We start from the raw sequence: 24,666 nt of genomic DNA, 5'->3' as shown, positions 1-24,666 counted from the left end.
ACAGTTTTAAGGGCATCCTTGCAATAGTCTTTTTTTAAATGGAGGTGAAGCATTTGGTTATATGTATATATATAAATAGTATTTAATGTCCCAACTAAAGTCATTAATAGGAATTCATTTAATTTTGCTGACATTTGTTAGTTTTGAAGTGACTTCTGAGAAGAGAAGTGATGCTCTTCAATGTAAGTATTAGAAAGATAGTAGGAGGTACTCATATACAGCTTTGAGGCAGTTTGATATTCTTCTACCAGTCTAGATGATATTTTTGAAGTTGGGTCAGATGTTTCTCTTTATATATTTTAAACTGGATACATAGGTCCTGGCTTATGTAGAATCATGTGTTGTTCTTCTTGACTTTAAAAATGTACGTTACTGAGGGTTGCTGGGGGCTGGGGGAGTAGGAAGAGGGTGGTTGTGTTACGGACATTGGGGAGGGTATGTGCTATGGTGAATGCTGTGAAATGTGTAAGCCTGATGATTCACAGACCTGTACCCCTGGGGCAAATAATATATGTTAATAAAAATAATTTTTGAAAATGTACTTTATCTTTCTTTATTAGCAAAGTATCCTTGAATACTAGGGACTATTTTGTTTTCAGTATATTTGCCACATAATTTTTTTCTTTTACATAGATTTCTAATTTTATGGATTTATTTAATTTATAGATTAGGTTTAATTTCTATTCTAATTTAACTTTTTTTACACTGCAGAACGGTTGCCTTTATTTCTCTGTAATAGTTGTGTTTAACCTAAACTTTAAATGAATTCACACAGAAGTCATCAAATGAGAACTGTGGCTCATCAGTATAGTAAATTAGGGAGCAGCAACCTCTTTGGTCCTGAATGCCAAAAGGGCAACATAACCACTTCGGTCACAAAGTGTCCACAAAGAACATGGACAAAAAAAGAAAGAAGGACATGAAGAGGGGAGTGAGGGAGTAGACAAAGTGGAGGAGAAAGAGAGCAGAAAAGCAAGAGAAATCTAGGGGAGAGGAGTGAGAGGTCATGGGGATGACTATATCACTTCATCAACAGTTGTCAGACACAGCAATTAGTACCACATACATTTATTCAAGGCTGAGCCAGCCCTGGAGGTTGTAGTATTGAATGAGTGACGGAGAATGTGCATCTGCTTAACTTCCAACCTAAGTCTACAAGATGTCCCAGTTAGAAGTATGAAGTCACACCCTGTCTTAAAGGATCTGCTCTGTTCAGAGTTCTTTACAAAGAAGACCACACTCTCAAAATGGTGTAAAGGACTGTATTCTGATTTGTTTTAAAACAAAACTCCATTTAAAAGGACACGAGTAAGTGTAGGATTTTATATTGTAATATTGAAAGAGGAATAGTTATGACTTCAAGGGAATTTTTATGAAATAGTGTATGTTAGGAGGTAATGAGTCCCTTGTCTGTTGAGTTACTCAAGTGAAAACTAGAAACTTCTTTGAGAGGGAGGTTGGACTAGATTGCTTTGTTTCTGTGTACTGTAAGTCATAATATGTAGCAAAAATTTGCATTTTCTTTTTGTGTGCATTCTTATAAGGTTGAGAAAACAGTTTAATTTCTATCAGTTGTCCATGTTATTGATAAATTTGTGCATGTTATTTTATTGATTGCAGTTGGGGCAACATATATAGATTTTCTTTCTTAACCAAAGATGTATGGGTTACTGTACAAGGGAGTTTAGGCCAGTTCTGGGATTTTATGCTAACAACTCTAGTTATAAACCACCTTTTATACGTTACATAAAAATGATTTTGTGAGTAGATCTTTGACTAGGATGTTATGTGTGGAGTTTATTCTAAAATAAAAGGAAATGTTGTGGAAGTCTATCTAGAGGTAGGTCTGAGAAGAGAGCCAGGGTGAGGTGCTAGGATTATAGCAACATCAAAGGGTTGTTTTTTAAGAATTAATTTGGATAGGTTTTAGAGCTCAGTAATTAATTATGTTTCCATTTATTTATGGGAGAGTTTTTAATGAGATAGATTTGTTCAAAAGGATATGTTAATTATATTTTTATAGTGGTAGCTAGTTCTAAATGGATTCAAAAGAGGGAAAATTCTTAAAAATCACTTTTTCTTATTTAGATGCTTCACCTCTTAATTCGTTTATGAATATGCCATTGAACTTTTTGATATTTAGCAAGCCCAACAATATATTTTACAGATCTTAACTGGATCTTGTAGTTATTAATAATTATGTTAAATTACTGTGTGAAACAAAACAAAAACTAAGTCAAGCAGTTCCAGTTTTTTCTGTGGTACAGTAACATGGAAGGAACTCACTCCCTTCTTTTGTAATACAGTACTATAGTATATCTAAAATGTAATGGATTTATTCTTCTTTTTCCACATCTTTTATTATTATACTTCATATAGTAAATGTTTTTAATAGAACTTTTTTTGGTTACCCTTAAAAATGAAGATATTTAACCACAGTTTTATTACATATGTTGTTTATTATGATTTTTCTTCAACTTTGTTTTTATTCATGGCATCTCATTGGGAAGGGATTTTTCTTTTTTTTTTTTTTCTTTTTTTTGGGGGGGGGGAAGGGATTTTTCAATGCTCATTTCAAGTAGTTTCTTTACATGTATGTGGAAAAGGCCATTTTACTGCTTTTGAATTTAAAGTTGATTTTCTCATGGTCTGATAAAACCTACGGTTTTTTTTCCTGTTCTGATTCAGAATTTGAATTTTAGTTTGGCAAGAGCAACAATAGATAGTAATAGTAGTAATTGATAGTGTTAGTAATTGCAGTCTTTAGCAGAGGTAGTAGCTGCCACATTAATAATAGTATGTGAAAAAAAATAGTATGTGGAGGATGACTGTATTTGGCAGGTAAGAGAACAGCAGCTTAGAGAGACACAGTATCTTGTTAGTGGCTGAGCTGCAGTTACAAACCAGGCTTGCCAACCCATTGTTGTTTTCCATAATACTATGTGGTCTTAATCTGGTGTTTGAGATAATGGCTGTAAAAGTGCTTTAATAATAAAGTATTGTGCAAAGATGAGGTATTGGTGTAACATACAATGAACTCTGGCCTCCATTTACTAAAATGGGAGATGTGAAGATGATCAGTAGGTGTTGGCCAACAAGTAAAGATCAAGTATGGTATGTTGAACTACTGTGTTTTATCCATTCAGTACAGAATGCGGTTGGTTTGGGATTGTGACATAGTAGTTCATGAACCTTATTTTATGTCCCTATTTAATTGTATGACATTTGGGCATGCAGATATGCAAGCTGGTAGTCTTATTCAGACTCCAGCTTTTTGTCTTTTACACCCAGGATTGATGTGTTTTTCAGATATGATTAAGAACTCAGGTGGGGTTTTTTTGTGTTTTTGTTTTTGTTTTTGTTTTGTTTTTGAGTAAAGTTTAAACAGGAATCCCATGCTCTTGAAGTTTAAAATTTTTAGTATACAAAAAGTAGGACATGCAAATGCTGGACTGTTCAACTTAGAAATAAATGGGCTCCTTAAATAAATAAACATTTACACCATGTCCAGAGTGTAGTGTTCATGCCAAGGGTGAATGTGAGTAGGAAACTTGATTAAGGTAAGCATCACTTTCGCTTAGAGAGAGGGCCCTCTTCTTAGAAGAGGTGATAATTTTGAGGTCCTTATTTCTTTTAATAAGGGAAGAAGAGAAAGTGTCAGAGCTAATGAGGTGGGTTGGGGAATAGGAGAACTAAATAGAGTATGAAGTTAAGATTAAAGGACTGGAAGAATCAAACAAAAAGTGGAGGTAAAAAAAAAAAAAGGAGGTAATCTAGGTGGTAATATAGGTCCTTCAGCTAAATTACTGTTGGTCTGGAGGTCACGGGGAGTCATTTTGGGGGAGAGAACAAAGTGAATGAAGAGCAAGGTCAGTCCTGATTTAAGAAGCAGCACACGTTTGATAAGGGAACAGAGCTAGAAGTTCATGAGATAGATTTATCACTATTCTTGGAGAATTTAGAGAGTTTAAATATACCTATTATTTATGTAAAAGTACTATTTTTACTTTAAAAATTAAAATGTCATGTATGAAGGATGAAGTATCTTCTGTACTATTAAACATTGCCTGGGTCTTCATAGATTTATTACAAATTTTCTTTTTCTCTAGGGTTTGGATTCAGGATTTGTTCCTAGTGTCCAAGACTTCGATAAGAAACTTACAGAGGCTGATGCTTACCTACAAATCCTGATAGAACAATTAAAGGTATGGCATTAGTTTATATACTGAATTGGTATAAAGCAGTAAGTGTTACCAGGCTTGATTTTTAGTGTAAAAAATGATCTGATGTTAATTTACAACCCCTATATGGTTCTTCAGCAATTTTTAAAACTGACTTATTAAAAGATCTGGGTCACTTACTCAAAGATCTTTGCCTTTGATTATATTGATAAATAGTATGTATATATAATGTACTTTTTTGATTATTAAAAAAGTAAATATTTAGACCTAATTAGAAGAAAATAAGATTAGATTCATACTGTTTTAAAATTTTGTGAAACTGCTAAATTTTAATGTGGTTCAATTTCTGAGGCCTTGATTTTTCCATTTTGGGGAGTTAGGGCATTGGAGGAGGTGATTCCTCTACTTCATTTATCATTGATGAAATTGTCTCCTTCAATTCCTACTTTAGAGTTAATTATAAGCAAAAAGTCTTGGGAAGGAAATGGAGTATTGATAAACTAGGATGACAAAGCCGAAAGAATTTAGGTTTCAGTTGATTTTAAGTTCTGTTAAGTTGTCTGTTATCTTTTGTTTGTAATTTTACCAGAGTAGTTGATCTTAACTGTTTAAAATAATTCAGTAGAATTGGACTTGATACAGTCCCTTGAAAAAAACACATGTTATTTTAAAAATACATATAGATCATCCCTGGAAGAAATGTATTTAAGAACTGAAGTTTGCTTTTCTATGATTAGTAAATGTATACAATATAATAAAATGGCTTGATACTATAATCGTTTTCTTTTTAATCCTGTAGCTTTTTGATGACAAACTTCAAAACTGCAAAGATGATGAACAGAGAAAGGTAAGTTCTCTTGTCATTATTTTGCCTTAAACTGCTTTAAAACCAAGAGCCTTTTAGAGAAGTAACAGAAGGACCTCAGTGTTTGGCTACTATAATAGTACTATTATATGGTACGCTAGTACCATATAATATGGTATGATAGTACTGCCATATAGGATTCATGGGGGAGTTTTCTGGTGAATTTCTGTTATGGTTTCACAAACAAAAGGGTAATGTACAAAATTTTAATATGCCTTTTTTGTAAGTACCACCTTCTTGGGAGTAAGTTCTTTCTTCTTGAGGTTTTTAATACTGAAGATAGTTATTTTATTAAAATGGTATGTGGTCCCTTTAGATAGTAATAGACCAATCGGCAAGAATTTGCTGAATAAACAAGAAGCCACAGATGAGGAAACAAAATTAGTGTTGCTTTTTTTTTTTTTTTTAAAGATTTCATTTTTAAGCCATCTCTATACCCAACTTGGGGCTCAGACTCACAACCCTGAGATCAAGAGTTGTATGCTCTACTGACTAAGCCAGCCAGGTGCCCCTGAGTGATGCTTTAAGTATGATCCCGCTACTGCCCCCCACCCTTGAATTTCTGATAATTACTTTGTAGTTTGAGTAGTTTTCTTTTTTCTAGTTAACATTTTTTCCTCCTTGATTACATTTCCTGATGCAGTATCATTTCTTTATTTGCATTTCTTTTGACCATAGCTTTGCATTTGGCTCTTTTACACTTGGTAATAGTACCTGTATTAACTCATGTTTAACTCCCCTTCCATTCTTAGTTTTGGAATTTGGTTCCATCTCATTTTTAAACAACTAGACAAAGTTTAAGGTGATTCTAAAACAAGTGTTCATTTGTTTATTTCAATTCAATTTAATTAACATACAGTGTATTATTAGTTTCTGAGGTAGAATTTAGAGATTATCTATCAGTTGCATATAATACCCAATGCTCATTTTATCAAGTGCCCTCCTTAATGCCCATCACCCAGTTGTGCCATCCTCCCACCCGTCTATCCTCCAGCAACCCTCAAGTTTGTTTCCTATAGTTAAAAGTCTCTTATGGTTTCTCTCCCTGTTTACATCTTACTTTATTTTTCCTTCCATTCCCTTATGTTCATCAGCTTTGTTTCTTAAATTCTACATATCAGTGAAATCATAGAATATTTGTCTTTTCTCTGACGACTGATTTTGCTTAGTATAATACACTATAGCTCCATCCGTGTCATTGCAAATGGTAGTATTTCATTCTTTTTGATGGCTGAGTAATACTCCATTGTGTATAGGCACCACTTCTTTGTCCATTCATCTGTTGATGGATGTCTGGGCTTTTCCCATATTTTGGCTATCATGGACATTGCTGCTATAAACATGGGGGCACAGGTGCCCCTTCAAATCACTGCGTAGAACACGTGTTTTAAAATCACATAGTCTATAAAAAAGACAACATTTTTTCAAATAAGGAATAATGTTTTTTGTTATTCTTAGAAATCTTGAATCATATGAATCTTGGGGATGTACTCCATAAAATGTTTTAATTTTTTATTTAAATGTTTTAAGTTTTGGGGGTACCTAGGTGGCTCAGATGGTTAAGCATCTGCTCAGGTCATGATCTCCAGGTTTTCTGATCAAGTCCCAAGTCTGGCTCCCAGCTGAGCGGGGAGTCTACTTCTCCTTCTCTCCTCTCCCTTTCCAACCCTGCTTGTGCTCTGTCTCTGTTTCTGTATCCTTCTCAAATGAGTAAATTTAAAACAAATTTTTTTAATTGTTTAAGTTTTTTAAAAAGTATAACAAAATACTCCCTTTCCACCTTGCCTGCACTTGCTTAGAGTAATGAGTGCATTTTGGTAAATTCTGTATTTCTTTTTTTCTTTTTTTAAGGAGTTTATTTATTTGACAAAAAGAGAGAGAGCACAAGCAGGGGCAGCTGGAGAGGTAGAAACAGGCTTCCCACCACCGAGCAGGGAGCCCAATGCAGGGCTCCATCCCAGGACTCTGGGATCATGACTGAGCCACCCAGGCACCCTTTTATTTTTTTTATTTTTTAAGATTTTATTTCTTTCACAGAGAGAGTGTACACAGTGAGAGAGGGAACACAAGCAGGGGGAGTGGGAGAAGGGTAAAATTCTTTAAATGACTAGTATAAAACAGCAATGATACTTCTTTGTGCTTCTCATTATTTCTTTAAACTTTTCATTTTTCATAGAAAATTGAAACTCTCAAAGAGACAACAAATGTAAGTTATGTGTTTGGTAAACTCTGGCTTTGCATTAGAAAGTGCTTTAAAATGTTACTTCTATTTTAAGCTGCTGCTAAATTAATAAATTGCTCTATTAATAAGAGCAGTTGAGATTTTAATTTTTATAAATTTTTACAAGGGTGTTTAAGAATTTTGTTATTTTCTAAAAGAATTAAAAGGACTTGAATAATCCTTCTAATTAAAATTCACTTCATGTACCATTTTATCTGTTTCTGGTCTTACTTGTCTTAAGATCCTTGGATAAAAAATGTCATCCATGAATAATCTTATAATTAAAATATATTGTGATTCAAGTTTTCTGATGTACTGACCTTCTCACCTTATATAATAGGCTACTAATAAGGTTTGTATTTTGACAAGAGCAGTTTTAAAAACAGGCAAAGTAGTAGTATTCTAGTTTCACCAGTATTGTGATAGGATTCTTTACTCTTCATAATTCCATAGAAGTCTTATATAGATGTTTTAGAAATTTACACTGGGATTCCTTGCTATTGATGTAAGAATTTGGACATTAATCATACTCACATTTTTTTCTGTTTGAAGTGATGAAAAACCATTTAGAATGTTATTCAATACAAATTAACAATTTTTTGGCATTCTTTAATGATAGAATTGCTAATGATAACTTCCTCTGACACAGTCAGTATATTAGAACCTACTGGAATCCAGAGAGGGTATTTCTTGCATATAGACTTAAATCCTGTACATCTGGACTGATTTTTTTAAATTTTTTATTTAATTTTATATTTTTTATATATAACATATTTAGTTTTTTATTTTTATTTTTGTATTTTAAGCTTTAATGTCTTATGACCATTTTATTTGGTGCAAGATCCTAAAATCAGTATTCTGTTTTATAGAGCATGGTAGAATCAATTAAACACTGCATTGTGTTGCTGCAGATTGCTAAAGTAAGTAAATTTTACTTTTGATTAATTTAATGAGATGTAAAAATTATAATGGCATTTTTCTTTTAGTAGCCAGGAGACTTGGTTCTGAAATAGACACCTTCCTACAGTAAATTGTATTGTGGGGTTACTGGTATATTGAACAACTGTTGTATTTGGATACTACCTTAGCAGCATGTGCCTGTTTTTGATAAGGTAATTTCTGGTGTGACTGAGAGGGGAGTATGTTTGAATGACTCACCCCTTCCTTCCATTTTATCCATTATCACTGCTTGGAGCAAGAACATACTTTGCAAAACCTTTCACAGATAAGTTTTTCTTAGGAGAAAAGGAATTAAATTTTAGCAAGAGTACCTTTTCTCATCCATAGTAAGGAATATAATAAGGACATACATTTTTAATTGTAGATTTTTTTCTGGTACTAAACTACATTTGTGAACCACTACTTTAATTTGCTGTTCTTATTCATGCAGTAAAATGTATTTTGAATTACTGTGGTGCAGTAAAAATTTTGTGGTTATTGTGCCTGCTTTTCTGAAAAATTTTGGTGTATTCAGCTTAAATGTAGATTTGATTGCTTGGTATTTTGAGAAATAAGCATTTTAATGTTTGAAAATAAGAATAAAGAAAATTCCCCCCCATTATTGCTACCTGACTATAGCTCTGTATTTCTAGCCAGCGGCTGGAAGAGGGTGGGCAGTAGCCACTACTGGGAGTGATGTTTGCATGGATTTTTAATTACTGGCCTATTTTACTTACTCAGTTGTTTGTATTTGTTGGCCTGATAATGGTCACTTTTTACCTAGTATTGTTAATGACACAGTCATATAGGATAATCTGTTTGTGCTTCGATAGGAAGGATATTCAGCATATAAGTTAAAGGAGGGCAGTGTCATTTTCTTTAGAGACCAAAGTGTCAGAACTTTCTAGGTTTGATTTGTTTTTGTTTTTACCACTATGATGATTCCCTATGTGTGTGTCTAAATTTTTCATCTACTTTTGTGGATCAGAATATATTCTAAAGGGGGGATGGGGTTGGAGGCATAAAAGGAGTGGTAAGGTTTTTGTTTTTCTTGACTGTGAAATTATATGGGTGGGTGGGTTACCTACTATTACCCAGAAGCCTCTACAGTGTATAGATAGATAACCAGTAAACTACCTCTTGCTCATTGTGAATAGGTAGGTATTTTAGGGATTAACACTGCCTTCTCTTGAAGACTGAGGAAGTAGAGGAGCTGATAGTGTTTAGACTGGTTTGGATAACCTCTGCAAGTCATTTAAGACTTAAAAAAAAAAAAATACTTTAAATAGCTGGAAAACAAGGCAGCCAAGCCTCTTTCAGTAGCTCACCTTTTAGCTACCCATCAAGAGTATTTTTGGTGGTCTGTTTTTGGAATGAGTTAGAATTCAGATTACTAATACTCCTTTTCATAAGTTTCTACTATTTTTTTTTAAGATTTTTTTTTTCCAAAATTTTTTAAGTAATCTCTACACCCAGCATGGGGGCTTGAACTCACAACCCTGATACCAAGAGCCATATGCTCCACTGACTGACCAGCCAGGCACTCCTGAAAGTTTCTGCTATTTAGTCCATACCTCCTACCTCTCTGTTTATTTTAGCCCAGCTTGATAAACTTATATTTCAAGGTCCTTCAGAACGGGTAACAAAGATTAAATAAATGGAGTTTGGCTTTTTCAGTTTTCTCCAGAAGGAAGTTTTATTAAGGCTTTTGTGTTCAAATACTATCCCTTAAATTATGTGTGTACTCTATATGAACTCTCTCTGTATCTTTAAATGTAAATCAGACCACTTTATTAGTCTATCCCATTAAATGGTTTCCCATCTCACTTGGAATCCAGTCTAAACTACTTAGAGTAATTACATCACTTGAACCATCCATACTCTCTCACCTCTCACCTCGCTTGATCCACACTATTCCAACAATATTGGCTTGTTTTCTTTTCCACAGACAGACCAGATTTTTTTGCTTCAGGGATTTGTATTTGGTTTCCCCACTGCCTAGAAGGAACCTCCCCCAGATTTCCAGGACTCACCCCCTCCCTTTATTCATATTTCTGCCCACGTGAATTCTCTTTGAAGAGACCTTCCTGACTGCTCTAAAATAATCTCTAATCTCTCATTTGTGTTTTTTTTCTTCATGGCCTTGCATCACTAGCCAGATTTACAGGATATCTTGTTTATTGTCTCTCTGCAACCTGACTTATAATCTCCTTAAGGACTTTGTCTTGTTTGCCATTTTATTAGTCTGCTTGGGCTGCCGTAACAAACCACCATAGACTGGGTGGCTTAAACAACAGAAATTTATTTTCTCACAGTTTTGGAGGCTACGAGTTCAACATCAAGATTCCTGCCAATTTGGTTTCCTGTGAGGACCCTTTTTAACTTGTAGATAGCCACCTTCTCAGTATGTCCTCAGGTGGCTTTCCTTGGTGTGTGCACAGAATAACAGAGAAAAGAGAGGGATGGGGGGGAGTAGATGGAAGGGACAGAGGGGAGAGTGGGGAGAGAGAAGGTGAGGAGAGAGCTCTGGTATCTTATGAGGACACTTACTAGGTCAGGGCTCCATCTTTAGGACCTTATTTAACCATAATTTACTTCATTAGCGACCCCATCCCCAAATACAGGCATCCTGGGAGTTAGGGCTTCATCTGAATTTGGCGGAGGTGTGTGGGGACACACAGATATTCACTGCGTAACACCACTGTATCCTCAGTGCCTGGAACAGTTGCCTGCCACATAGTAGGGGCCTGATAATTACAAATTTTGAATGGATGTTTCTAATGCATAATTTTTAATGGTTACATAATTTAGTGTTTCCACTTCATATATATATTTTTTTATTTAGCCACCTCTCTGTTGTGCTCTTGGTAAACACGGCAGAACTTCTATCTAATATAAATATAATAGATATAAATTATATAAATTATAATATAAATTACTAGTCAGTAATATAATATTAATTACTAGTCATTTTGGAAGACTGTCCTTCATTGACAGGTTAATAAAATACTGAAAACAGCTAGTTCGAGAGATTGCCACCTGAGATCCCAAAGGGATATAAGAAGATAGCGAATCTAATACCTTTGTAGTTTGGAGTTTATTTAGTATTAGCTTCCTAGAGGCAGCATGGTATAGGTAGGATTTTAAATCCCTTCCAGTTCTGATTCTTTAATTTTTTTTTTTTTTGATTCTTTAATTTTAATCTCACTACCAGAAGTTCCCAAACTTTGCTACCCATTGGAGTCACCTGGTGATCTTTAACAAGTCTCATGCCTGGCTCCCACTCCCACACATTGTGTGGTAATAGCTATGAGGTGTTACCTAGGCTTTAGGATTTTAAACTCCCAGGTGGTTGTAATATGCAGCGAAGTTTGGGCATCACTTGCTTAGTGGGATTTTCAGGTGGGTTCTGTTAGTTCAGAAGACCTCATTCTTTGTACCATAGATAGAGGCAGCTGGTGTTTCATGGGAAACTGCAGAGGACAGTGGGGTAGGTGGAAAAGAGCGGAAATAATCTGGGAGGCCCCTACATTAGAGGACTTGACCAGTTCCTTATCAAGATTAGGTGAAGACCTCTATGCCACAACTCATATAAGCAAGTGAAATTAATTTTCATAATGTATTTGATTCAGTATTTCCAAAATCATTTCAACATAAGCAGTATAAAAATTCGTTAACGAGGAACTTCATATTCTTTTTTTGTACTAAGTTTTCGGTGTCTTGGATGTATTTTACACTTTGAACCAGCTACATTTCAAGTGCTCAGTATAGCCACATGTGACTAGTACCTCCCAAACTGGACAGTACAGGTCCAGTAGATTGTATATTTAAGTTGTCTTTGAATTTCAGGTTATCTCCCCAGAACATTTTCCTTCATAGAGTTTTTGTTTTCATAAGTATTTGTAAATTTCTCATTGACTTTAAAAAATAACGGGTTTATTGGTGTTAATTTACATCTCATTTAAAGTGTATATTTCAGTGGTTTTTGATATATTTACAAAGTTGTGTAATCATCACTGTAATCAAATTATAGTACAGTTTTATCACCACAAGAAGAAACATTGTACCTATTAAGTAGTCATTCCCTGTTCCTCTTTCCCTTGTTACCCTTGCCCCTGTTCTTCCTCCAGTCCCTGGCAACCACTGATCTGTTTCTAGATTTGCCAATTCTGGACATTTCATGTAATTAAGATCCCACAGTATGTAATCTTTTGTGACTGACTTCTTTCACTTAGCATAATGTTTTCAAGGCTCATTCATATTTTAGCATCTATCAGGACTTAATTCCTTTTCATTTCTGAATAAAAGTCTATTGAATGGATATACCACATTTTGTTTATTCATCAGTTGATGAACATTTGGGTTGTTTCCATTTTTTTGGCTATTAATGAATAATGCTGCAATGAATGTATTATAATGGTGTTGTATGGAGGTATATTTCCATTTCTTTTAACTTTATGCATGGCAGTGGCATTAACAGCCTCATCTGGTGACTGTCCTTTTCAGAAATGGTTAAACTACTTTTCAAACTGTACCATTTTATATTCTCACAGTGTGTTACAATTCCATTTTTTCCATATCCTCACCAATATTTGTGATTCTTTTTTTTTTTTTTTTTTTTTTAGTGGCTTATAACATCACTATAAGCTCACAGTTCTGTAGATCAGACTCTAAAGTCACTGGGCTGGGTCCAGTGCTTAAGGATAGTCTAAGGCCCAAATTAAGGTTCTAGACAGATTGAACTATCTGGAGGCTCTGGCAAATAATGCACTTCCAGGCTTAATCAGGTTGGCAGAATTTAGGTCCTTGTTGTAGGACTGAGGTCCCCATTTCCTTGCTAGTTGTTGGCTAGAACTCAGTGTCAGCTATTAAAGGCCTCTCTCTGGTCCTTGCACAGACTCTCCATCTTCAAAGCCAGCAGTGGTACATCATATCCTTCTCATGGTTTACATTTCTGACCTTCTCTTCTGCCGCAGGCCAGGGAAAGCTCTCTACTTTCAATGGCTCATTGAGCTTAGATCAGATCCACCTGGATAATGCTTCTATTTAAATACCATATGGCTTCACTTAACTTGGACTCTGAAAAACAAAACAAATGAACAACAAAAGCAGAAACAGAGCCATAAATGGAGAGAATGGCTGGTGGTTGCCAGAGAGGGTGGGAAGTGAGGAGAGTGGGCAGAATGGGTGGGTGAAAGGGAATGGGAGGTACAGGCTTTCAGTTACGGAATGAATAAGCCATGGGGATGAAAGATACAGCACAGGGAATATACTCAATGGTATTGTAATAGTATGGTGACAAATGGTAGTTGCACTTGCAGTAAACATAGCATAATATATAGACTTGTCAGATCACTTTGTTGTACACTAATGAAACATTGTCAACTATACTTCAATTAATAAAAAATAAATAAATAATGGATCCACAGAACTTGTGAATATGGAATCACCCCTGTGGTTGTCTTTTTGCTTGTAGCCATTCTAGTGGTATCTTGTGGTTTTCATTTGCCTTTAACTAAGGAATAGTGATGTTGAATATTTTTTTCTTGTGCTTATTAGGCATTCATATATCTTTGGAGAAATGTCTATTCAAATTCTTTGCCCATTTTTTAGTCGGGTTGTTTGTAATCTCATTGAGTTGTAGGAGTGATTTTATATCTTCTAAATACAGATCCTTACCAGACATATGATTTGCATATTTTTCTTCAAGTTTGTGGGTTGTCTTTTTACTTTCTTGATAGCATCCTGAGAAACATGCATATTTTTATTTTTTATGAAGTCTGGTTTATCAGTCTTCTATTGCTTGTACCTTTGGTGGCTTATCTGAGAAGTCATTGCCTAATCCTATATCACAAAGATTTATTCCTGTGTTTTCTTCTAAGAGTTTTAACGTTTTAGCTCATATTTGTTTATGATCCACTTTGAGTTCATCTTTGTGGTGTGAGGGTAGGGGTCTAGATTTATTTTTCTGCATGTAGATTTCCAGTCCTAGCGTCATCTGTTGAATCTCATCAAACTTGAATTAGTGTCTTTATTTTTTCTTGCATATAATTAGTAAGTGTATTGGTCCATAATTAAGGGAGCTTTAACTAGACTGCATTGCGTTATTAGAGAGATGTGGGTATATTGTATGTATTTTGTTGGTAGGCATGGTTTTAAAAATACTGGGAGTACCCTGGTCAGATGTCTTCCCAAATTATGTTGAGCTGATGTTTTTGTTCATTATCATATTTCCAGATCTCAGTCATGCTGGTATGTTTTGAGAAGAGAATAGCCTTTGTATTAAGGAATGAGGGATTTATAACCAGATAAACATACAGTATAATTTAAGTGGGAAATAGCATTCTTTTCTGTTTCATTAACATAATTCATATTGAATTCAGTCAGATCTCTAGTTCAGTAATACTTGAGATTTAGCTTTAGCTGACCGTGATTAAAGACCACTTTTGTTATACTTATAAAACAAAAAGAAAACAATTTTTAAAAAGAAAGATGGAAGTGGGAGTGGGGAGGGGATGAATGTAGCCTTTTTAGGTAGTAGAACAAAATCTGATTTGATTGTGCCTTAAAAGACCACAACAGTAAAAAAATAATGAACCCTGATTTAAAATACTCATATATTATTATATACTCATATATTATTAGTTGAGAACATTTTGGGGGAAAAGTTTGTCAGATATTGAAATTTATTTTAAATTATACCAGAATTAAAAGTGGTTGCTTTCTTAGATAATACACATACATAATGTGGTAATCAATCACTGCATAGCAAACCCATCTAAACTGAGTGTCTTAAAATAGCAGCACTCATTTAAATTTTGCTCACAAATACGCAGTTTGGGTAGACCTCATGACTTGTTTCTGTCATGAAATGTCACCTATAATGACTTGATACAGGGCTAGAGGATCTCCTTTCAAGGTGGCTCACTCACATGCCTGAAAAGTTGCAGTGGGGGGCCTAGCTTCTTCTCCCTATAGTCTTCTTTACAGCTGCTTAAATTTTTGTCACAGTATGGTGGTTTGGGCTCCTAGAAAACAAGGTGAAAATTTGTGACATTTCCATGACCTAGTCTTAGAAAATACAGAGTCACTTGTGCTGTACTTACTGGTAGAGACAGTCACAAAGGCCCCCCCCTATGTTCTAGGGTAAGGGTGAACACTACCTCTTACTGGGGCCATTTCTGGAAAATTTAATCTATCACAAGTATATAATATTTCTTTCCAGGAAATCAATCCCTTGGGAAAAGCAATTTAATATTTAGAAATTAATAGGGGAAGGCCAGAATTAATGTGTCATCTAAGCAAGAAACTTCAATTTCTCTTTCTCTATAATTCTCAATTTATTTTCAGCTGTGTCTGTTAAGAATTAACTGAGGGGCGCTTGGGTGGCTCAGTGGGTTAAAGCCTCTGCCTTTGATTCAGGTCATGATCCCAGGGTCCTGGGATCAAGCCCTACATCAGGCTCTCTGCTCGGCAGGGAGCCTGCTTCCCCCTCCCTCTCTGCTTGCCTCTTCTGCCTACTTGTGATCTCTTTCTGTCAAATAAATAAAATCTTTAAAAAAAAATTAACTGAAACTTTGGATATTCTAAATATATAGCTAATTTTTCAAATAGGGGGAAACCCCAGCATGAATTACACAGTTAAAATGCAGTCATTGTCAAGGATATGTAAAAGATACCTACTGTGCCAGAAGTTCCCAAGATCACCTTTAGGTTTGATGATTTTGATGATTTGCTTGGAGGACTCACAGGACCCAGTGTATGGTCATTTTCATAGCTGTACTTCATTAAAGCAAAGGATCCAAAGCAAAATCAGCAAAGGGAAAAGACACATGGGACAAAATCCAGAGGAAACCAGACACAAACTTCCAAGTATCCTCTCCTCTCCCAGTAGACTCAGACTGTGCTTACTTCCACCAGCAACAAATTGTGACAACATATGTGAAATTTTGGAGCATGTGCGTTGCTTAGTTGGTTAAGTCTCTGCCTTCCGCTCTGGTCATGATCTAAGTGTACTGGGATCAAGCTGCACATGGGCTCCCTGCTCAGTGGGGAGTCTGCTTAGCCTTCTCCCTCCATCCCTCCTCCCCCCAATGCTCGCTCTCTTTCTCCCTCCCTCTCTCCATCTGTCTCAAAGAAAATCTTAAAAAACAAAACAAAACAAAACCCGCATGTAAAATGTTGTCTACTAGAGAAGCTCATTTGAAGACTCAACACCCACAGTTTTTCTTGGGACCTTGACATGTAAGCATCTCTACCTAGCACTTAACCAAGATTCCAGACTTCCAGAAGGAAAGGTAGTTGTTAGCATAAACCCTATTGTTTACTTAAACAGTTTAGGCACAGTGAGCCAGTCTTATCACATAAAGTAGTGGGGACCCTCCTGAAATCCAAGTTCCTAGTCACTAGCCAAAGGTCAGCTTTGCAGGCTGATAGGCCTGCTATGTTAATACTTTTCTGTACCTGCACTTAAAAAAAAAAAAAAATCCCAAATCTTCAAATCGGTCTTGGTTGACCCTTCAATGTGTATATTTCTGAGTAAACTCAGTAGTTAAAGAAAAAGTTACAGATATAAATGAGATATAACTTGGCCATTATGTTTAAGACCAAGACCAAATATTGGTTTCTGTTAAAACTTAGAAATTTCCAGATAGTATGAGCTAGAACTTTAAACAGTTTATTTAAAATTAAACATACTATCTACATAATACAAATAATTGGATTATAATTACAGAAATGAATATGTGTTGATAACTTTCCACCACCTTCTTCCTGAAGTACATCCTTAAGATAAGCAAGGCAAAATAGCATATTTAAGAACATGAGTTCTGAAACCAGATTATCGGAATCCTCGCTCCCCACCCCTCTCTGTCTCAATATTCTCAAATGTCCAATAGGAATAATAATAGCACCTACCTTATAGAGTTATTGGTGGAGTAACTGGAATAATAAATGCAAAATATTTGTCAGGTAGTAAGTTAATTCCTATGTCATTCCATGGATACAGTGATTATGTTTACTAAAAGAAAAACCATCTATTTAGAAAAGTATAATTCTTGGGCCTGTAGCCAGAATACAGGAAATCATGTCTTATATCCCAAGTTTTTAAGGATATATGATTCTTACACTTTTAAAGTGTAGAGAGAGTTGGGGGGTTGCGGGTACTTGGTATAATATACAGGGTCTTCAATCCTTAATTAGTATATCTGCTGTTAATAGTTGATACTGATATGACTACACAGTTCCATAGGATATTAATAATGAATTTAATTAAGTGCCTATATAGAAAAACAATTGCCATGCTGCTGCTGCTGGTGGTTGTGTAGCCAGTGATGGAATTATGTTTGGCTAGTGATGTACAGATGGAATTATAATCTCAATAGAAGCCAAAAAATAGTTTTCTAACATTGTTACTTACTAGTAAAATAAGTTTTCATAATAGGAAAGCAAGTACACAAGGACTTACCTAAGTAAAAGAATGAAGTTAATATTTTTAACATTTTTCCTTAAGGACCAGTGTAATGCGGAGAAGCACGCAGATGGAATTATAGTAAGTTTAATCTAATCTTTTTCTTTCCCTTTACTTCTGCAGAGCATTATAACCAGTCATGTCAGGAGAAGCCTGAACTTCTTCTCATTTTTCAACACAAATTCCTTTTTTCACCTACTCACTGCTTTTTGTTGTTGATTCTTGCAATTTTCCTTAAGCTTCTAAAGTTAGCCATCTTTCAGCAATCATTTGCAGGGGTAATGTTAAAATTTTTCTAAGTGTTGGTTCAGATTGAATCACGTTGCATGTGTTAACATGAGGGGTTAATCATGGTATGAAAATACAGCTTTTATGACTAAGGCATAACTCACAATGCTTTATTTCTTGTCAAACTTCTTTTTTTCTCAGATGAAAGCAGAAGGGGAGGGATTCAGTATTGAAACATATCTTAATCTATTTAATATTGTTAATCGGTTTCTATTTTATTTTTAGATTTTGTGTGTTATGTTAACTGTCATTGCTACTGTGGTATATATATTGTTTTTATTAGGACAAATTGCAACATGAATTCTTTCACTTACAGCCATTTTCTGATTCTTTCCTCCTCCTCAGCATTTTACTCTACCCTTAGGTTCAACCTCTCCTTTAAAAAGAAAAGAAAATTTTATTGTGGGTATTTCCCATCTGGAAATAAAAGAGTTTGAAGATTTGTAGTTGGAGTGACCCTATTTTTATGATAACTTTTCTTTAGAAGTCTCTAAAGTAGGAGGCCGCCCCTTTTTTTGTCCCAAGACTTTACAGATGTCAACTTGTCTGAGACCTGGAAACTTCAAAATCTTGAAAACCATCTCATGATTGTACTGAAAAGAATAAGCATCTTATCTTTATATTTGGTTTAAAATGAAAAAAGTTAAATATCGATATTGTTTGCATATTTCTTGTGAAGCCAGAGATAAGAGAAGAAGCATTTTTAAAATTTGAATTAAAGACATTGGAATTTTTATCTTTCTTTTCACAGTGTGAGTTCAGAGTTTGAGCCAGAGTGATATAATACAATTATGGGATCTAAATACAGTGTAATGTAATGTAGTATCTTTTCCTGAGCTACCACTTAAGATTGTAAGCCTCGTGAAAAGGACTATATATGTTGTCTAACATGTCATGGTCCCCAGAGATCCTGAGGAAAATCATGTTGGCAATTATTTTTCTCTCTTTTTCCTCAAAGCGAAATTACTTTTTATTATGTTAAGAAAATTGGCAGGGTTTTTTTTTTCTTTAAAGATTTTATTTATTTGGAAAAAAAAAAAGATTTTATTTATTTGACAGAGAGAGAGCACAAGTAGGCAGAGCGGCAGGCAGAGGGAAAGGGAGAAACAGGCTCTCCACTGAGCAGGGAGCCCAATGCAGGCCTCAATCCCAGGACCCTGAGATCATGTCCTGAGCCAAAGGCAAGCTGCTTAACTAGCTGAGCTACCCAGACACCCCCAAAATTGGTAGTTTTACATACCAAGAATGCTTGGTCATTTGCAATTAAAAACATCTAGAAAGTTTATACTTACAAAAAAATCTAAACTTTTAGAAAATAACGATGCTTGAATCACTGATCAAAAACTATAGCATTTTTCTTTAAGAGTTTTTATTTTTAAAAAGGGAAGCGTTCATGGTTCAAATCTTAGACCCACACAGCTAGAACCTGGCCCTGCTACTCACTAGTGATCTTAGGCAGGTTACTTGACCTTTGAGCCTCAGTTTCCTCATCTTTAAAGAACGGTGGCTAGGTCTACCTCAGATGAACATTGTTATAAGGTACAGGATGAGCACAGAATTAATAAATGCTAGCTAGCTATACATAAATACATGTACATATAATTTTTATTTTATGTAAATGTTATTAATGTTACAGCTGGTTAAAGCTGAGGATTATTTGTGCTTCTAAAGCTCTGCACATTTATTTTCAAAGCAAGGTGTAGAATGTCATTTGACATAGTTTAGCCTGAAATTGATTGAACAAGGACTATAGATAAGTATGGAATAGTTACATTTTCTATTAAAGCAAGCAACAAAAGATATTTGGTACTTACACATGCAAAAATCTGATCTTCAGATTAGCTAAATCTTTAGATTTAGAACATTTCATCTGGAAGACAAAAGATTACATTCAAAAGATAGAATTTTGCTGGTCCCTTTTTCCAAAGTTATTTCTTAGTCTCTTCAGTAATTTTTCTTACATAAAAGGTGCAGATAAGGAGGTGACATACTCTCCTTCCTGTGAATCGATATTAATGGTGGGATTTTGCCTTTGTAAAACACTTGGGAGTTTTTTGAAGAAAACCATTAGGTAAAAACAAGGAATTTATACTAAAAACAGCTGCAGGACTTGTTGAGACATTTGTTTAGTTATTATGTGCTGGTCCAGTATCTGAAGATAGAATCATAAAGTAATAACCAGAAAGCCCCTGTAGAACATATAATCCAGACATTTCTTCATGTTACAGAATGGGAAAGCGAGGACCATAGTAGATAAAAGATTTGCCAAATCTTGGTAGAATAAAGACTCTAAGGAATTAAAATTCCGAGTCTGTTTTATCTGTGCTCTTCCCAGTACTTAAAGACTTTCCCTACTTCATTTTATTAGGGTTTTTATTAGTGTTTATTTTCAGGGTCTCTTCTCTAAGTGTCCTTTATTTTCCTGTTAAAATATTTTTAGTAAGTAGACTATCATTGTGACAAACATCAGAATTCTTGTGCTCAAGTCAGTTGATTTAAAAGATCTGATTTAATGATTTTTAAGACTTATGCAGAGAGGGGGTTTAAAAAAAATCAAACTTAGGCTTTAAATGAGAATGCTATAAAAACTTTCCCCTTAACTCAGTTTCCATTGCTAGGGGCTTCTAAATTTTTATGAATACTTTTGGGGCTCATTCACCAGTAAAGTTATTTCTCTTCTAAATCTGTTTCATTATTTTCTATTATAAGCCTTCCCTAATACATATTTGAAGTTTAGTTTTCTGGAGCACAGAAAACTAAAGAACTTAAAATTTTCTTTCTCGGGTTTTATCTGGTATAGTCTTCTAAATGATAGATCTAAATTTTACTCTGGCAAAGACCTTAGTTTAAACTTAACTACCCACCTCCAAGTAAAAAAGCATCAGTAAACTATGGAGTCTTGTTTTTAAAATGTCCTCATGCTGGCAGAGTAAGTTCTTGGCTTGAAATCAGAAAGACCTAGACTTTTTTTTTCCTCTAAAACTGTAACTGCATATCTACTTTTTTCCTTCTAAATCCTCAAAAAGAAAGCCTTCTTCCCTGCATTCCCCAATTAGAAGATATATCTCTTTGCATTTAGTGACTATAAAACTAGGTACCTGTACATTGTGTACACAGTGATAGAAGGTGGCAATAGTATGAGATGGAAAGATAAAATCCTAGTGGTGCAGGTGTATTTACCAGTTGTAGTTGTAATGTTTAATAACATCAAAGTAAGAGAGAGTATTTCTATATTCGATAAACATTATTTGTGGTGAATTAAGAATTAAGTGAGAAGTACTGAACTGAATTCAGAAGTTAACTATTTTTAAAGATTTTTATTTATTTATTTGTCAGAGAGAGAGAGAGAGAGGGAGAGAGAGTGAACGAGCACAGGCAGGCAGAGTGGCAGGCAGAGGCAGAGGGAGAAGCAGGCTCCCTGCTGAGCAAGGAGCCTGATGCGGGACTCGATCCCAGGACGCTGGGATCATGACCTGAGCCGAAGGCAGCTGCTTAACCAACTGAGCCACCCAGGCGTCCCCAGAAGTTAACTATTTTTACTTTCTGAAGTTTTCCCATTTTACAACTCTTTGTAGGTTTTTTCATTTAGCTTTATCTTTCCATATGACAGAAATTCTTTCATTTTCCCTTCTTACTATGTTTTGTTTTTTAAGAAACTCTAGACTTCTATATCATAAATGCATTTCATTTCTTCTTTGCATTTTGATCAGCATATCTATATAGCTACCCTCAGGACTTTGCTGTCAGAAATGTGGGCATTTCATACATTTGGGAGGGTGAGCACTGGAAGGGCATTTAATTAAAAATAACTATACCGTGTTTCTTTATCTCAGAGTACTATTAATCCTGTAGATGCAATATATCAACCTAGTCCCTTGGAACCTGTGATCAACACAATGCCTACCCAGACTGTCTTACCTCCAGGTATGGTATTTGCAAAAATGTTTCAATTTCATTGATTAGAAAAAAACTTAATTTGTACGGCTATCATAAATCTTGAAGGGCTCGTTTTTGGTTTTATTGTTTTGTCTTTTTTTAAAAAAAATATTTTATTTATTTGATAGAATGAGAGAGCACAAACAGGGGCAGCGGGATAGGGAGAAGTAGGCTCCCTACTAAGCAGGTAGCCCAATGTGGGGCTCGGTCCTAAGACCTTGGGATCATGACCTGAGCAGAAAGCAGACGCTCAACCAACTGAGGCACCCAGGCACCCCTCGTTTTGTTTTGTTTTGTTTTGTTTTTTTGTCAGAGAGAGTGAGCACAGGCAGACAGAGAGGCAGGCAGAGGCAGAGGGAGAAGCAGGCTCCCTGCTGAGCAAGGAGCCCGATGTGGGACTCGATCCCAGGACATTGGGATCATGACCTGAGCCGAAGGCAGCCGCTCAACCAACTGAGCCACCAAGGCATCCCTCGTTTTGTTTTTTAATAAACAAAAGGAATCACAAAAATATGGAGCAGCAGAAAATGAACTGGAAAAAAAAGATAATATTTTTGGTTTGGGGGATTTTTTTAATACAGTGAAAAAGCTTTTGGTTTTCATAGTGAGATGAAACGAAAACATGGTTACTAAGACTTAGATTAGCTGGTGGGACAGAATCCTATGACCCAGGATTCATGCTACCAAAGAAATCTTAATATACATTGACCTACTTGAAGGTAATCCAGAAACTTTCTATTTTGGGATACTTTTTATAGCTATGAAGAATACAAATGTTTTCTTCTTGATGGTGGACTCTAGGTAATGGAAGGGAAGGTTGAAATTTGTTACGCCTATCGATTAGAAAGACCTGTATTTTTAAGTATAGAGTAATCAATAGTACTTTTTTTTTTTAAACTAACAAAGGAAGGCTTAGGGACAACAGCTATGTGTATGAATTCCTTTTACCTTTTGTTGAATCCAACATTCCTGCTTTCTCGATGATTTAGTTAAGTCAGAAATTGTAACAAAAAAATCCCTTTAAAAGTACTTCAGAGTAGGGTTGCCTGGATGGCTCAGTCGTTAAGCATCTGCCTTCAGCTCAGGTCATGTTCCCAGGGTCCTGGGATTGAACCCCACATCCGGCTCCCTGCTCAGCGGAAAGCCTGCTTCTCCCTCTCCCACTCCCCCTCCTTCTGTTCCTCTCTCACTGTGTCTCTCTGTCAAATAAATAAATAAAACCTTTAAAAAAAAACAACTTAAAACTATGTGAAATGCTTTTGTGAATTTTGATTCTTTAAGAGAATGAACATAATATCTTGGGCTAAAGAGGAAATACTACTGTGCCCCCATTTTATTTCTTTAAAGATTTGTGTATTTTTAAGATTTATTTATTTATTTATTTGTTGGTGAGAGAGAGAGAGAGACGCACAAACAGGGGGAATGGCAGGCAGAGGAAGAAGCAGGCTCCCTGCTGAGCAAGGAGCCCAGTACAGGACTTGATGCCAGGACTCTGGGATCATGACCTGAGCCAAAGGCAGATGAATAACCAACTGAGCCACCCAGGCGCCCCTAAGGATTTACTTACTTTAGAGAGAGAGAGAGAGAGAGAGCATGCCTGTGTGTGCAAGAGGGAGAGGGAAAGACTCTCAAGCAGGCTCCCCACTGTGCGCAGAGCCCTAGTGCAGGGCTTGATTCCATGACCCTGAGACCAGACCTGAGCCAAAATCAAGAGTGGGACACTCAACCAACTGAGCCACCCAGGTGTCCCATGTGCCTCATTTTAAAATGATTTTATGTGGTTTGATGCTTAGAAAGACTTTATTATCAGAAGTGTTTGCTAGTTTTATAGAGCATTTTTACTGAGGTTTTGGTCTGCCTCGATAAGTCTCTTGATATCCTAATGTTTTAGTGGTTGGTAGTATATCACCATTGAGTTTAAAGGGGAGAGAAGGTCCAGAAGAGGGAGCAGCATGAGACAGTTTCAAAAATTACTGATCTTTAGGATTTTGAATTCCACACAGTTGCAGTTAACACAGTTGTATTTGGCTTTTTTTCTAACTTATTTCATATGTTCAAATCTTCTAGAACCTTCTCAGTTATGTAAGTCAGAACAGCGTCCATCTTCGCTACCTGTTGGACCTGTATTAACTACATTGGGACATCATCAGACTCCAACACCAAATAGTACAGGTACAAATTTATATAATTTCTTTAATTCTCATAACTCCCCATTAACATTTAAGGTTTGTGTTTGATTGCTGATGGGAAAAAGGGTGAAATGTGTTACATATTTGTGTTGGAGATACAATTTTACCATCATTCTATACTTGAAGTGGTTAACTTTGTGATAGAACCAGAAGCTTGAGGAATAATTGCCTTTTTTTTTTTTTTTGAAGATTTTATTTATTTATTTTGACACGGAGTTGGGGGAGAGCAAGTTGTGCCACAAGCAAGGCACCAGCGGGCAGAGGGAGAAGCAGACTCCCTGCTGAGCAAGGAGCCTGATGGGGGGCTGATCCCAGGACTTTGGGATCACGACCCGAGCTGAAGGCTGTTGCTTAACTGACTGAGCCACCCTGGCGCCCCAGATTTATTTATTTATTTTTATTTATTTATTTATTTATAAACAATGTTACAGTAGTTTCAGGTGACACCTTAGTGATATGACAAGTTTATACATTATGCTATGTTCCCCCAAGTGTGTAGCTACCATCTGTCCTGTTAACCGCTGTTATGCCATCATTGACTATATTCCCTATGCTGTGCCTGTTATTCCCTATGACTT

At 35.6% G+C, this 24,666-nt stretch overlaps 1 protein-coding gene across 13 annotated transcripts in view; it reads left to right on the top strand.

Annotated features, from left to right (window-relative positions):
- The window catches only part of OSBPL9 (oxysterol binding protein like 9), a gene marked incomplete at its 5' end in the record, with an annotated part of 170,156 nt that overhangs the window by 117,711 nt on the left and 27,779 nt on the right, over window positions 1–24,666 (top strand). For 7 of the 13 annotated variants that reach the window (XM_080802615.1, XM_080802610.1, XM_080802614.1 and 4 more), the window contains 6 exons: window positions 4,110–4,205; window positions 4,981–5,028; window positions 7,223–7,252; window positions 8,137–8,187; window positions 21,797–21,887; window positions 23,967–24,071. In XM_080802615.1, the coding sequence (XP_080658741.1) occupies window positions 4,110–4,205; window positions 4,981–5,028; window positions 7,223–7,252; window positions 8,137–8,187; window positions 21,797–21,887; window positions 23,967–24,071 (421 nt within the window). Of the gene's footprint in view, window positions 1–4,109; window positions 4,206–4,980; window positions 5,029–7,222; window positions 7,253–8,136; window positions 8,188–17,717; window positions 17,757–21,796; window positions 21,888–23,966; window positions 24,072–24,666 lie in introns of all 13 variants that reach the window. The other 6 variants (XM_080802611.1, XM_080802617.1, XM_080802612.1 and 3 more) reach the window with 1 other exon arrangement.

The sequence above is a fragment of the Martes martes genome (genome assembly GCF_963455335.1).
Source record: "Martes martes genome assembly, chromosome: 4".
NCBI classification, from domain to species: domain Eukaryota; kingdom Metazoa; phylum Chordata; class Mammalia; order Carnivora; family Mustelidae; genus Martes; species Martes martes.
Note: the sequence above shows the minus strand (reverse complement) of the source record. Positions and strands in the feature narration are given on the sequence as shown.